Source organism: Eulemur rufifrons, chromosome 6 (genome assembly GCF_041146395.1).
Source record: "Eulemur rufifrons isolate Redbay chromosome 6, OSU_ERuf_1, whole genome shotgun sequence".
NCBI classification, from domain to species: Eukaryota; Metazoa; Chordata; class Mammalia; order Primates; family Lemuridae; genus Eulemur; species Eulemur rufifrons.
The window spans coordinates 89,877,172-89,892,828 of record NC_090988.1 but is presented as its reverse complement, the minus strand read 5'-3'; the positions used below and the strand labels follow the sequence as shown (position 1 = coordinate 89,892,828).

The following is a 15,657-nucleotide window of genomic DNA, read 5'->3' as shown; positions in this document are numbered from 1 at the left end:
CTACACCTGGTTAACTTTTAAATTTTCTGTAGAGACAGGGTCTCACCATGTTGCCCAGGCTGGTCTCGAACTCTTGACCTCAAGCAACCCTCCCACCTTGGCCTCCCAAAGCTCTGGGACTATAGGCATGAGCCACTGCACATGACCTAGATTTTTTTTAAAAACTGAGAGTGCAAAAGGTGAGGAATACAATGGCTGCTAACATAGTTTGGGGCCACTGCCTTCATTTGTGTTAAGGCACCAGCAGTTTTACCTGCCTCTGCTTTTGTACTATCACTGCTAACGTTAACCCATTGGAAAAGGCAAGTAACATTTTAGTATTGTGATGAAAATAGTTTTCACCTTGTGTATCCTCAGAAGTCCATAGACCACACACATGGAAACGGCTGCACTAGGATGGCTTCGGTAGAGAGAACCCCATCACAGAATGGCTGAAGCCTCATCCAGAGCCAAAGATTACTGCCCCGTTTTCGAAACTAGGGGTTTACTGGACTGCAGAGTGACACACGCCACGCAAAGACCAATGGGGAAGCATCTGCATTAGGCCAGAAGGCCCAAGCCAGGGAGGCTGACAAGGGCAGTGGAAGGGGAACCTAAAGGAGGGCCCAGATGTGCTTACCAGGTTCGCCAGCTGATCAAGCACCTCATTGATTTGCTGGCTGTACACAAGCCCAATATGGGACTTTCCCATTAGGCGCCTCACCTTCTTTCGTATGTCATTCTTATTTACCTGAAAAGCCAAAACAGGAATCTTGATAAGAGATCTGTCCTCCTCTCGACTGAAGTAGACGGAATAGAATGTAGCAGGCTTCCTTCTAGCTGATAGAAATGGAATTCTGAAAGACCACATCACTGAATATGGCAGAAAACTTTCAACTGTATATTCAGCGAACTTGCTGGGAAGAAAAGCCCTGGCTTTACCTCTAATTAGCTTCTGTAGAAGAGAGGCTCTTACAGCAGTTCTAGTTCCTCCCTATCCTCAACCAAGACTACAACATTTGCCCCTAAAGGGGCTCTAAAAACCCCTAGGGCTCCGCAGAATATAATTTAGAAGCAATGACCTACAGTGGCAACATCGGGATTCAGCCGCAGCCAAGACACCTTCTGAAGGTTTAGGATCATCATCCCTTCCCAACCAGGTGATGAGCCTTAACCTTCAGAGAGTGTCTTGGCTGCAAAATGAGTCCCAGTGTTGCCACTGTTCCCAACCAGAGTCAACTGGTACCCTGGAATTCAACAGAGTAGAGTGAACCTCACAACATAAAATGAAGCAAACCAGGAGGGGCATTCTCTGCATTCGATCGACTGCTCTCTTCACATTTAGAGAGGCTGGGGAGAACAGGAGGAGGAAAAACTCAGGGGCTCCTTCTCAAAACAGCCCTCTTGTACCCACCAACCCCAAAGTTATGTTTCCCTTTGAGAGCAGGACTCTTCTATTTGGTAACACGCTTCTTCCACAGTTACAAAACAAAGTGCAACCAAATCAAGCTAGACCCTACCCTTACTTTGTTAATGGGTAGCTTTTTTTATAGCTATAGAAATTCTCTAAGATAAAGGGCTATGCTAAAACATGAATTCTGAGCATCCTAAGATTTTAGAGTCTACTACTGTAAAAAAAAATTTTTTTAACTCATTGTCTTCTGTGGGGAGTTCTTTTGGCATTCTAAAACTACTCAGCCTATATAAAATTCAAAATAAACAGATAGTATGGAATTATTAGTTACCTTTACACTTTACAACATTCCTTAGCAAAACAGCCTAACAACTTCAGATAAATGGATCACATATAAGCTGGCAGAGAGGCCTCAGACTTTTAGTCAGGAAGAGAGCCCTAGTAAGGTACTTTGACAGCTTCCCAACTGCGCCAGAATTTAGGTGGTAGGAATAAGCCTTGCTCTTTTAGCAGTATCTGGTCTTGCTCTTTTAGCAGTATCAGCAGTAGCTGGATTGCAAAATTGACATTACCTTCATCAGCAGCATGTAGGAGATGAGGTTGTGCAAAAGCGTGGCCAGCAAGCGATCTTCATCATCCTCTAGGCGCTTCCGATCATGTTCTCCCAGAGACAGATATCTAAGCAGAAAACCAGGCACAAGTCAGCCCTCGGGTAGGAGACCACAGAACTAAATGGGAGGAGGCTGAATTTGCATTTTCCCAAGGGTTTCCTAAGCCCCATACCTGTCGATCATTTCCTGGGGACCCTGGTCCATACCCATCCCTTCTCTCTCCAACATCACAGCATCTAAGAACGCATCCTCCCAGAACTGCATTTGGTCCCATAAAGTAGAACGCTCTTTGCCTGTGTAGAATCAAGAGTTTTTTAAGGGGCTTTTTAACATTTAAAGAATACAGCTATCAAACAAAAATAAAGAGTAAACTCCAGATAAAAGGGAGTCATCACAAATTCCAGGGCAAAGGAAACACAAACCTCTCTACCCCAGATCCACTATTCCTGCCACCAGCCCCAGATGCCTCCAAGTAAGGCCCCGTCCCTCCCAAGAAGGAGGGATGAACACAGCACACAAAGAAATGTGGTTACTTATAGAAAAGGTCTCCATAGCAGCATCCTCTAACTGGTCCCACATCGATCCTTTGTCCCTTCCTGCCAATTTGTGAACAGGAAGGACCACATGGTAGCAAGAAAGGAAAGAAAGGAAGACAGAAAGACAGAGGCTGTTGATTAATACCAAAATCCAGTCTCATCTAGTTTTCACCCACTACTTGTTCCAGACCCAGTAAGTTGCTTGCTTCAGATAAAAAATGCTAACTAATGTCAGCAATGAGATCAGCAAAAAACCAAGCAGCTTGTTTGGTGCTACCCTCTGCCCTGGCGGAGCCCAGCTTTCTTCCAGTGCAAGCGGCTTCCCAGACTACTCACCTAGGAGTCCCTCATAGAGATAGACTCGCTGGCTCACATCTTCAGAAGAGCGAATTGGGCTGCCTGCTGGCTTCTCCTTTACGTTTGGCTTCAAGCTGTGGGCTTTACCCTAGAGAGAAGGGGTGACAGGTCAGCTGCCAGAGGTACCAACAAAGAGAGGCAAAGTAAACCAAGCATCTCACTAAGAGGCTTGCACACTCTCACACCAGTCTCTATCCATTAGCAACATAATCGCCAGTACTCCTGCTCCTGCTAGTCTGCTTGGCCTAGGATTTGACCAAGTCAGTCTGATACTCCCGCTTTCTGTTACTGCCTCCTAAACCATGCTATCAAGTTTTCATTTTGATTTATCTTTAATCTTTAGTCCCCATAAAACTATTTTCTCTTTAAGAAAAAAAATCAGCCTAATTCTCTGCAGTAGCATGACACAGAAGAAAGAACGCAGGGTTGGAAGTCAGATTAACCGAGGTTCAGATCCCCATCTCTTATTAGCTGTGTGAACTTAAGCACAAAACGTAGCTTCTATGAGCCTCATTTTCCTCATCTGCAAAAAGAAATTTATAATACCTTCCTCATAAGACAAGGATTAAATTTGAAAATACATATAGGCTGGGCGCGGTGGCTCACGCCTGTAATCCTAGCACTCTGGGAGGCCGAGGTGGGCGGATCGTTTGAGCTCAGGAGTTCGAGACCAGCCTGAGCAAGAGCGAGACCCCATCTCTACTAAAAATAGAAAGAAATTATATGGACAGCTAAAAATATATATAGAAAAAATTAGCCGGGCATGGTGGTGCATGCCTGTAGTCCCAGCTACTCGGGAGGCTGAGGCAGGAGGATCGCTTGAGCCCAGGAGTTTGAGGTTGCTGTGAGCTAGGCTGACGCCACGGCACTCACTCTAGCCTGGGCAACAAAGTGAGACTCTGTCTCAAAAAAAAAAAAAAAAAATAAGGGACAAATAAAGTCTTTCCCAGACAAGCAAAAACTGAAGGAATTCATCACACTATGCAGGCTTACAAGAAATGCATGAAGGAGTCCTACATTTGGAAGTGAAAGACAATAATCACTATCATGAAAACACACAAAAGTATAATACTCACTGGTAGAGCAGATATACACAGGAGAAAAAGAAAAGAATCAAACTTTATTACTACAGAAAAACATTAAACCACAATGATAGATAATAAGGAAGAAAGGAACAAAGGATATAAAAAGCAGTCAGAAAACAATAAAATGACAGAAACCAGGAGCAGTGGCGCAAGCCTGCAATCTCAGCACTTTGGGAGGCCAAGGAGGAAGATCGCTTCAGGCTAGGAATTTGAGATTAGCGTGGGCAACACAGTGAGACCCCGATTCTTCCAAAAAATATAGCCAGGTGTGATGGTGCATGCCTATAGCCCCAGCCACTCAGGAGGCTGAGGCAGGAGGATCTTTCTCTTAAGCCCAGGAACTCAAGGCTACAGTGAGCTGTGATAGTGCCACTGCACCCCAGCCTCCACAACAGGGTGAGACCCTGTCTCTAAAAAATAAACTTACAAAATAATAATAAAAATGAAATAAAATGACAGGAGTAAGTTCTCACCTATCAATAGTAACCTTGAATGTAAATGAATTAAATTCCCCACTTAAAAGATATAGACTGGTTGAATGGATAATAAAACATGACCCAACTATATGCTGCCTACAAGAAACTCACTTCGCCAGTAAAGACACACATAGACTAGGCCAGGTGCAGTGGCTTATGCCTGTAATTCCAGCACTTTGGAAGGCTGAGGTGAAGGATTGCCTGAGGTCAGGAGTTTGAGACCAGCTTGGGCAGCATAATGAGACTTCGTCTCTACAAAAAAAAAAAAAAAAAAAGATGCTGGACACAGTGGCTCACACCTATAATCCTAGCACACTTGGGAGGCCAAGGCAGGAGGACTGCTTGAGGTCAGGAGTTTGAGACCAGCCTGAACAATAGTGAGACCACGTCTCTACCAAAAAAAAAAAAAAGAAGAAAAGAAAAGAAAAAAAAAATAAAGAAAAATTAGCCAGGCTTGGTTGAATGTGCCTATAGTCCTAGCTACTCAGAGGCTGAGGCAGGAGGATCACTTGAGCCCATGAGTTTGAGGCTGCAGTGAGCTATGATCGCATCACTCCAACCTGGGCAACAGAGAGAGACCCTGTCTCTTAAAAAAAAAAATAAATAAATAAATAAAAAAATAAAAGACACATATGCATTTAAAGAAAAGGGATAGAAAAAGATACTCTGTGCAAATGGAAACCAAAAGCAAGCAGGAGTAGCTATACTTATATTAAACAAAACAGACTTTAAGTCAAAAACCATCAAAACAGACAAAAAAGATTATATAATGATAAAGAGATCAATTCAACAAGAGGATATAACAATTGTAAATATATATACACCCAACACCCACAAGATATATAAAGCAAATATTATTAGGTCTAAAGGGAGAGATAAACTCTAATATAATAAAAGTTGGGGAATTCAGTACCTTGCTCTCAGATCATCTAGACAGAAAATCAACAAAGAAACATTTTTTTTTTTTCTGAGACAGAGTCTCATTCTGTTGCCCCAGCTAGAGTTCCATGGCGTCAGCCTAGCTCACAGCAACCTCAAACTCCTGGCCTCCAGCAATCCTCCTGCCTCAGTCTCCCGAGTAGCTGGGACTACAGGCATGTGCTACCATGCCTGGCTAATTTTTCTATATATATTTTTAGTTGTCCATATAATTTCTTTCTATTTTTAGTAGAGACGGGGTCTCGCTCTTGCTCAGGCTGGTCTCAAACTCCTGAGCTCAAATAATCTGCCCGCCTTGGCCTCCCAGAGTGTTAGGATTACAGGCGTGAGCCACCACGCCCAGCCAACAAAGAAACATTGGATTTAAACTATACTTTGGACCAAATAGACTTAATAGACATTTACAGAACATTTCATCCAATAGCTGCAGAATACATGTTTTTTCATCAACACATAGAACATTCTCCAGGATAGACCACATGTTAGACCATAAAACAAGTCCTAAGAAATTTTTAAAAAGTGAAATCATACCAAGTATCTTTTCTGCAGAATTCCACCAAATGTTTAAAGAACTAATACCAATTCTTTCCAAACTCTTCCAGAAAAGAGAAGAGCAGAGAATTCTTTCAAACTCATTATACAAGGCCAGCATTACCCTGATACCAAAACCAGACAATGACACAACAAAAGAAGAAAATTATAGGCCAATATCTAATGAACACAGATGTAAAAATCCTCAACAAAATATTAGCAACCTGAATGTGGCAGCACATTAAAAAGATCATTCACCATGATCAAGTGGTCTCACTTCATCCCAGAGATACAAGGATGGTTCAACATAAATTAATAAACATGATACGTCACATCAACAGAATGAAGGACAGAAACCATATGATCATCTCATAGATGCAGAAAAAGCATTTGATAACATTCAACATCCCTTCATGATAAAAACTCTCAACAAGTTAGGTACAGAAGGAACATACCTCAACACAATAATTAAGGCCATATATGACAAACCTAAAATCAACATCAAACTAAATGTGGAAAAGATGAAAGCTTTCCTCTAAGATGTGGAACAAGACAAGGAAGCCCACTTTTACCACTATTATTCAACATAGTACTGGAAGTGCTACCCAGAGCAATTAGGCAAGAGAAAGAAATAAAGGGCACCGAAATTGGAAAGAAGGAAGTCAAGTTGTCCCTGTTTGCACAGAGAACATGATCTTATATATAGAAAACCCTAAAAGCTCCATCAGAAAAACTCAGAATTGGCTGGGCATGGTGGTTCACGCCTGTAATCCTAGCACTCCAGGAGACTGAGGCAGGAGGATCACTTGAGGTCAGGAGTTGGAGACCGGCCCAAGCAAGAGCAAGACCCTGTCTCCACCAAAAATAGAAAAATTAGCTGGGTGTTGTGGTGTGTGCCTGTAGTCCCAGCTACTCAGGAGGCTGAGGCAGGAGGATCACTTGAGCCCAGGAGTTTGCAGTTGCAGTGAGCTATGATGACACCACTGCACTGTAGACAGAGTGAGACTGTGTCTCAAAAAACAAACAAACGAACCAACAAAAAATCCCCCTCAGAACTGAGAAGAGAATTCAGTTAAGTTGCAGGATACAAAATTGACATATAAAAATCAGCAGCATTTCTATACACCTACAATGAATTAGTGGAAAAAGAAATCAAGAAAGCAATCTCATTTACAATAGCTACAAAAAAGAAAAAATAACCAGGAATAAATTTAACTAAGGAGGTAAAAGATCTCTACAAGGTAAATATGGAATGTTGATGAAAGAAAACGAAGAAAACACAAACAAATGGAAAGATATACCATGTTCATGGCTTGGAAGAATATTGTGAAAATGACCACACTACCAAAAGTGATCTACAAATTCAATGCAATCCCTATCAAAATACCAGTGATATTCATTTTGTGAGGGAAATAAAAATTATTAATCCCAAATGACTCTTATAAACTGTTTGTAAATGTCACTTATTCATTAGTGTTTGGCAGAATTTTTTAAACATTTATTTTGAATCAACCCTTTCATTACAAAAGGCTTGAGGTCTTACGCCCTCCCATGTAAGCCCCAATACATTGTCAGCACAAAGAAAAAATAAATAAATAAAACGGCCTGGTTAGACTTGAAGAGCAGTTAAGGCCCATTAACTTGAGTAGCCTTACTGACTCTCAATCCTATTCCCAGCCTTAACTCTGGGAGGTCACTGGCTCTATTAAAAACACACATGCAAAAGGCCCTGGGGGTGGGGATGATCACTAGTGTTAAATAATTGATTTTATTTAAATTCAATCTTCCATTTTCCCCACAGACCAAAGAGAAGGACCTTCAAGCTCTTGTAAAGAAAATCCATTCTCATCTCTCATAAAGTGGCAAGTGTATCAGAGTGTTTTAATACCGCCTGAAGAGGCACATATACATACATACTGAAAAGCAGTGTGTCTAAAGCAAGGACTAAAAAGAATTCATCTCATTCCAATGGATCATGGGCTTATTGTGCAATCTAGGGAAGTCTTTTTTCCCTAAGGCTTCGTTCCCCTCACCTATTAGAGACCATTCACAGCAATATACTGAATTGCAAACTTCTTAAAAGTGGGAATCATGCCTTATTCATCCCTATTTCTTTAGTACAGAATCTGGTACTTAGTAAATCACAGATGTTTATTAATGAATGAAAACTTCAAATAACTGTTAGGAATATACGAAAATAAAATGCTATTTTAAGGGGCTATATAAATAGAGCAGTGACCAGAATAAAACTGGACTAGTTCACAGAAATAGGGAGACTGGCACTAAACAAGAGCTGTACTTGCCCTGATGTTGCCACAAAGGTATTGCTTTGTCTGTTTTAAACCTGGGGTTTATTACTTCATAGGATTGGAAGCTCTTATCTGACTGGGCAGGGAGCCTAACTCATCAATGATTCAAGGGAGGGTTCTAAAAGTATATATCATGGAGTCACACAACTCTGAAAAATGCCTTAGGAAACATTTCCTTAAAGCGAAATATATAAGGATTACCTATTCCTTATTTAACCCTTTCCACTTATCATCTTTTAACTTTTCATCCACTTCTAATCTACTTCCCTCCCCCATTAAAGTAATGGCCTTCTTTTGATAGTAAACAAAGCTTACAAAGATGGTGCTTGTGGCAGAGTTGGTCTCAATTTCACTATCAGACAAAGTGCCCCGAGAGCCTGCCAAGTGGGCACCGCCCTCGCCACCTGGTCCATCACCTGCATTGCTACTCAGGTCACTGTCTGCTCCAAGGGTCTCTCCAGAACTATTACTCACCTGGAAAGGAAAAAAGGTAGTAAGAGACATTCCCCAGGGATGGGCCCCAGAAATGCCAAGCTGTTAGAGATTTTTGCTATCATTAAAAAAGTATCAAATTTCATACTTTACTTAGCATAATGGTAAAAAAAAAAGAAAAAAAAAGAAAATGAAAAAAAAAAGTATCAAATTTCAAAGGTGTGTCAGTGTGTGGAAGTACCTTCTTTATAAGATGAGGAGAAGCCCTGGGTGAAATCTCATGTATACACACCTATGACAGGTAAACATCTCCACCAGGAGAACCATGTTGACTTGAGACTAAGAACAGCCTCCAGAGAGAAAATAGCTCCCTTTTCCAAAGGGGAAGTCCATACCCCACCCACCAAGATGCCAGTGTGGTGTTCCCCTACCACGGTGCTAACTTCAGAATCCTGACTTGAGCTGCGGATCATAACAGCTGGACTCACACCAGTGACAGAGTCTTGATCAGTCCTCTGAAACAAGACACAGGGACACAGACACATTAGGGGAGGTGTCCAGTGCTCTCAGTTTCCCTCAGAAATACTGTACCTTCTTCTTTCTCTCCATCCCCACCCTTCTGTTATCATCCCTAACAGTCGTGAGCAATTAATTTTTTCCTGGATATAAAATATATATGACTTACATAATAAAAACGAAATAATACACATGAAAGAAATACATGCTCACTGTAGAAAATACATGAAAGAATGAAGAAATAAGAATAAGCTATAAATCTACCACCCACATTAACCACTGTTTTTAGTGTATTTCCTGTAATTCTTTTCTAAATATGCTTTAAAAATAAAACTGGAATCATACCGTACATAACTTGTAAACATTTTCCCATGTCACTAAATTTTTGAAAACACAATCTTTAATGGATACTAATATTGCATTACAGGGATCAATTATACTTATTTAATCATTCCCCTATTATTAGATATTTATGTTGTTTTGAGATGATTGTTTCATTTTGGTTTTTTTTTTTTTTTTTAACTTAAAGAACTATTCTGAGATAGCAAATTTAATCCTTGCAATTTTCAACAAAGTTGTCACAAACCTGGGAACCAGATGTCAGGCTCACACCACTGTCTGCGCTGATCTGGGACTTTTTCTCCTCTGTCTCACCAAGGTCAAAGACAGGTTTGAGTACTTCAGGCCCTGAGTAGGGGAAGACTTCTGTTACTCGGTAGACAAAGGCAAGGGGCAGGCTGGTGAAGGGAGTGGGACAGTAGCACAGCCTGGTCCCAGACCTGTTCGGCCCGTCCCAGTCACCTTTCCAGGGACTGCCCCCCACTCAGGACCACTGGAAGAAGAGGTCCCCAGATGCCTTAAGAACCAAGTAGGACAAACTGAACGTGGTCTCAAAGGTTCTAAAGCCATCTTCTCAACCTGAGAAAATTCTGAGCACATCATCTTAAAACAGAAAAGCTCCACAAACAATATCTAAACCACATTCCACGGCACTCAGAATCAGAGCTTCACTGGTGCCCGAGACCATTAAAGGGTCCCAGGTCACTCAGTGTTTCCCAGACAAATGCGTCTAAAGGAGCTAGAAAAGGTCAGGCCCCAGGAAATAAAGAAACACCACCTGCTTCAGAGGGCACTGCCTACCCCCAGCCTACAAATTCGATATTTGAGATAAAAACCACCCCCATTTTTCCCCACCCATTCAAAATGGTATGGCAGAAGGACAGAATGACAGAAAGCAAGAAAGCGTGCCTAGGCAAGCCACCAGAGAGAGAGTTGGGCAGCTACAGACTCAACACGGAGGGACAGCAACCATCTCTGCCAACTTTACCCACAGGCCTTCTAACAGGTGAGGGAGATATCAGCCAATGAAGGGCACTAAAGTAGGCAAACTTCTCCCCACCAGCTCTGAAGCATACAGAACCAAGTTCTAGGGATTTCATTCAGTAGACACCTTGATTATAGCCTGATTGCTACGAGAGGAGAAGCAAAGCATCAGCCTACAAACCACACCTAGGAGTCACATACCACCTACCTGCTTTCATTCCAAACACCCTCCAAGAGCAAATTTGGGGTGGGGCTGACAAAGAGAGCCTGCCCCAACTGGGCCTGGGGAGTTGGCAGGTATGGGAGACTTGGGAACAGGAAGGGGCATTTGTTCCTTACTCTGTTTTTCCAAAGCTTTTTGCTTTTTCACTTCCTGGTGCTTGTTCCACAATTCTACCCCAGATGCAATGCAAGCGGGAGAGAAAGACAGAGAGAGTGAGAGGCTGGTCAGACAGGCGAAATGGAAACCCACCCACCCAAGTTGATTCCGTTTCAGGCACAGGATTACCAATCAAGAGATATCTTCATCGGGAGGGGCTGGGGAATCAAGAGAGCCAATGCCTTCCCCCAAATTCATGAACTAACGACTTCAAATTTCTAATTCTAACCCTATTGTGACAGTAAAAACCCTGCAGAATGTTAGGGCTGGAAGGGCCCTTAATGAAGCACCTTCATTTTTGCACGAAGAAAACTGATCCTAAATAAAGAGGATCTTCAGCCCTTGCTCAAGATCATGTAACTTAGGATCAGTTTAAACTTCTACCACGCCATGCTCTCTCTGCCAAATGAGGTGGGGAATGGCAATTTTTACAGATTTCAGATAAGACAGGTGATCACCTCAAGTAGCCAAAGGGTTTCAGAAGCATGAGCACCAATCAGTTTGATTTACTGGACTGGACAGAGGCCACTCATGCGGGCAGTCAGCATGCCTCCTGATTGCTACCTGAGAAACCAAGTCACCCTCAGAAGCAGTTCCTACACTACCAAGAGACCCATTCTTAGCCAGTCATCTGGGAAAATGCTTCCAGTAGAGGTGACAGAACATAAAATGGTCAAGACTAGCTTCTTAGCAGGGGAAAGCAGACAGAATACCAATCACAGCAATTCTTTTTCTGGAAGGAACTTCAGAGTTTATTTAGTATGATCTCATTTCACAGCTGAGGAGACAGAGACCCTGAGAGAGGAATTGATTTACCCAAAGATGCATTCCTAGCTGGCGGCAGGTATAGGACTAAAACTCCAACCTCCAGACTAGCAGGTCAGTACTTTTTCTAGAACATCACATCAGGCAGGAGAAAGCCAGGGTTGATTGCCTCTAGAATTATATTATGTTGCTAGGGAAGTGTAGTGCCCCTAAAAAGGAAACTGGTTCCTCATTACCATTGATGGGAACATAGGGCAACTGCTAATGATCGTGGCAAAAGGCTTCAGCTGGAAGCATAGTGCCCAAGGACCCAGAACCAGAAAAAGACAGATATAACCTAGATGACTCAAGGACAAGTAGGGAGCAGGCCAAACAGATGACACCGAGAGCTCACTAAGGCACTACCTTAGTGGGAATGCAGAAACCAAATATAAATAAGACTTTAATCAAGTCCAGTGAGGAGGAGTTCAAAGAAGAGCTGACTCAGAAACCTGTATCTCTAAGGTCCAGAACACAGGAAAACCCCATGTCTGGGGTTGCCAGACATGTCCCAGAGGAGCAAATTCCAGGGCAATGTAATGGTTGAACAGGAGGAAACTGGTTTCAGAGACCCAGATGATCATAATTTTATAGCCTAAAAATGCATCTGTAAACTTCCTAATAGCTTCCAGGAACTCACATGGCCTCTAGACTATGTGAAGAAATGCAGATGTAAACAAAAAGAGGGGCCAGGAGTACAGCTCAGACTCCCTGCACTAAGCCTCCTGGGACCCTCTAAACAAACTTCCATTCCTCAAAGACATAGGTGGGGGGTGGCTGGAGATGAAGCTTAAGGAATAGAGAAGTACAAAGAAATGCCATTAGAAATGGACACAGACCTATCTCCTTCTCTAGAAAGCAAAGCATGGGGAAGAGAAAGGTGGGATTCTGGATGAATTGAGACTAGAGAGGGATATTTAAGAAGCCAGGACCCCTCCACCACAAAACACAGTGATACGTACCAATAGATGCTACAAAATTCTCTTCCTTTAAACTTCTGGTGTCTGGTTCCTTAGGACCTTTTCCTGTGGCACTTGATGCCCGAGGTCCCAGCTGGGGAACTCGCAGCTGTGTCATAGCCTTTGGGTCCCCCCGCCCAGCCAGGCCAGGATCCTTGCCAACTGGGGTACTTATACTTTCTGTTGGACTTCTCTTTCGCTTATCTGGTTCTGAGGGAAAAAAATTGAATATAGCAAGAGGTCAAAAGAGGTAATGAGTAGGAATCAAGGCACAAACATGAGGTGAGAGAAGCCAGGATACAGGAGGATGTGGAATGGAAGAAATGCAGGGAAAGAAGAGCTGACATTTTTCATGACAGAAAAATATCCACTACATATAAACATGCACTAGAAAATAAAATCCCAAAGCCTGATGAGAAGCAGCAGGGAACGGCCAAACTTGTCCAGGAGACAAGTACATTTTCTCTCTTTTAGAGATAAGTGGGAGAGTTGTGGTTGGCATGGTGCCCAGCTGGTACGATCCCTACCTTTGCTATAGTAGTGGGTCTGGGCGATCTCCAGAAGCCCAAAGATGCTGGCCATGCCACCCAGACCTGCATGGGCATAGGACTGCTCCAGACTGAGGACTGTGCACTTGAGGAGATCTAACATTCCCTTATACACCTTTCGACTGATCTCCTGCAACAATAACCCAGGGGCTAGAGTTGGCAAAATTGTCTTTGGTGTCCGCATCCCTCTCCCCAGTTTATTCCGACTCCCTACCCCAAACACTGACCACATCCGGGATGATGTCCTGCCGGGCATCGTCCTCTGACTGCACTGTGCGGTTCAGCTTGCTCAGGACAAAGACTCGCAGCTGCTCGCTCTCCAGCAGCCGGCGCACCTTTTTCATGTTGAGCCAGCCGACTCCCTGGCCGTCCAGCACGCTGTGCACCACCTCCTTCAGGAACTGCTGGTTCTCACTACGGGGTCCACAGACCACTTCTGTGGTCATCAGCTCCTTTGCAGAGTATCCCCCCCCACCAGACTAGATGTTTGCCTCCAGGGGCAAAACACAAGCCAATTCTCTGAATGTCCAAATCCACCACATCCCCCAGCTCTCCCGATAACCTGGTTTGCCCAAATACCCACCACTGCTGTTCCACCCTTCTCAACACTGTAAGCTCTGACTGTTGCACACGGATCGAGTCAGATGGGAACTGCTGGCAAGAAACTGATTTTATGTACCTTACTGAGAGCTTCTCTCTCACTCTTGAGCATCCCTGAAGTTTTTACAGGAATCACTACCTCTACTTGAGAACTTTTAAAACAGCTCTCCCATTTATTACCTAGAATTGCTGGATCGACCCTGGGGTGATGGAGGTTCTCTTTTCACTGTTGGGCTGTGTTTAATGACAGATGACTTCTGATCCACTAAGGCCCTCCTGTTTCCTATAGCAGGGAAGGTAGGAATGAGAGACATCACCACTGGAGTCCAGAAGCTAGTGTTAGCATAGCCCTGAGTAGCCACGTTCCACACCCAATCCCCAGAAGGGCTGGGTGAGGGTGGCACCAGGGTATCACACAGAGGTAGAAACCAGCCATGGCAATGTGAGGAGGTGGGGATGGAGACTCAGGCCACTCCACATGCACCAGCAGCACGCCCCACGGGCAAGCATGGGTGTCACGGGGGGCGGGGCAGGGCAGGTCACTCAGGTGACGCTGCTTGCTCCATAAGGAAGATGGCCCTCAGGCAGGCACGAAAGATGCTAGGAAAAAAAAAAAAGATCATGCACAGCTCACGGGCAAGACCCACCTTCACCACTCCCGGGGCCGGCTTCAGTAACAATCTCCATTAGAGTATTTAGCCCAAATACTGGGACACAAAATACACAATTAGTAGGTGCACCACAATACCGCAACCCCTAGACCCCTCAGTGGAGCATAAGTCAGATAATCTGAGCATTTTCCCAAAGCTTGTATAGTGCACATAACCTTGGTTCTTGAGCACCTCAGAGCTGGAAGCCAAGTGACCAGGAGAAAACCAAGGCTGTAAGAAAGACCATCCTTAAGACGGTGGCCTCTCAAAGCCAGGGGCAGGGTAAATGACGCAGTGAGCCTTCAGGTACTAAACAGACACATGCGTGAAAGAGGGACCACGGTTTTCATGAAACATCTGGCACAGGGGTCCAGAGGGCCTGCGGGTATGCACAGGAAAGCATCTTGCAGATGCTGCTGTGAGGAGTGGACTGGGGGTATGAGGATGGGAGGTGGGTGGGAGGAGAGGTGCAGCAAATGAGATGAAGCATCAGCATGCAATGAAAGTCTCAATCACTCTGCTCTTCAAATATATCAAATGAAAGCCAGTGACATCAACACCTTTCCACCCCTACCTACCCAGCCACGTGTGAACTCACTGTGGCGGCACTAGTCATTCCCTACACTGCAGCTCTGATGTCCTTTTGCCCATCTATCTCATGGTCTCATTCCCACCAAAGAACATTCCTTAGACTCCTGACATTTTTAATCACTGGGAATGAAAGGTCAGTTAAATAATATACGGAGTTGCTTCTCACCATACATCCTATCATAATTAAATATTTCAGCACAATATCCAGAGAAAACAAACAAAAGGCAAGTTAATTTCAGAAGAGACCCTCAAACTGTCAGAGATCACAAATAAAATTCAAATACAGTCTTAACTTCCCCTAGAGGCAAACCAAAACTATCTGGCACACTTATAGGCCCTAAGCTGACATGAAGCCACAGTAACCTAAGGGACTGGACTCTAACGCTGCCAGGCTGTCCACAACCACCCTTTGGTGGGCCAGCTCCCAGGGATGGAATTCATCCTAAATTCATGCAGTGGGAACCTGGCAGATGACGTGGGGCATCTGATGATCCCTATGTTAATCATGTCCCTCTAACAAGGTCCCCCCAAGAAGCAGCAGTAATCCCATAGTTGCCATTATCCTAAATGATATAACAGGGCCTTCTCTAGCTACAAAGACCGAAGACAGTTTCCATC

At 43.7% G+C, this 15,657-nt stretch overlaps 1 protein-coding gene across 1 annotated transcript in view; it reads right to left on the bottom strand.

The window, feature by feature from the left end:
• Positions 1 to 15,657, bottom strand: part of MADD (MAP kinase activating death domain) — a 41,962-nt gene that overhangs the window by 12,274 nt on the left and 14,031 nt on the right. The window contains exons 16-29 of the mRNA XM_069471325.1: positions 14,446 to 14,505; positions 13,979 to 14,081; positions 13,426 to 13,612; positions 13,178 to 13,328; positions 12,654 to 12,860; positions 10,848 to 10,901; positions 9,772 to 9,872; positions 9,101 to 9,184; positions 8,553 to 8,711; positions 2,877 to 2,985; positions 2,538 to 2,600; positions 2,177 to 2,297; positions 1,966 to 2,071; positions 620 to 730 (exon numbers count right to left, since the gene is read on the bottom strand). Of these exons, the coding sequence (XP_069327426.1) occupies positions 620 to 730; positions 1,966 to 2,071; positions 2,177 to 2,297; positions 2,538 to 2,600; positions 2,877 to 2,985; positions 8,553 to 8,711; positions 9,101 to 9,184; positions 9,772 to 9,872; positions 10,848 to 10,901; positions 12,654 to 12,860; positions 13,178 to 13,328; positions 13,426 to 13,612; positions 13,979 to 14,081; positions 14,446 to 14,505 (1,616 nt within the window). The remainder of the gene's footprint in view (positions 1 to 619; positions 731 to 1,965; positions 2,072 to 2,176; positions 2,298 to 2,537; positions 2,601 to 2,876; positions 2,986 to 8,552; positions 8,712 to 9,100; positions 9,185 to 9,771; positions 9,873 to 10,847; positions 10,902 to 12,653; positions 12,861 to 13,177; positions 13,329 to 13,425; positions 13,613 to 13,978; positions 14,082 to 14,445; positions 14,506 to 15,657) is intronic.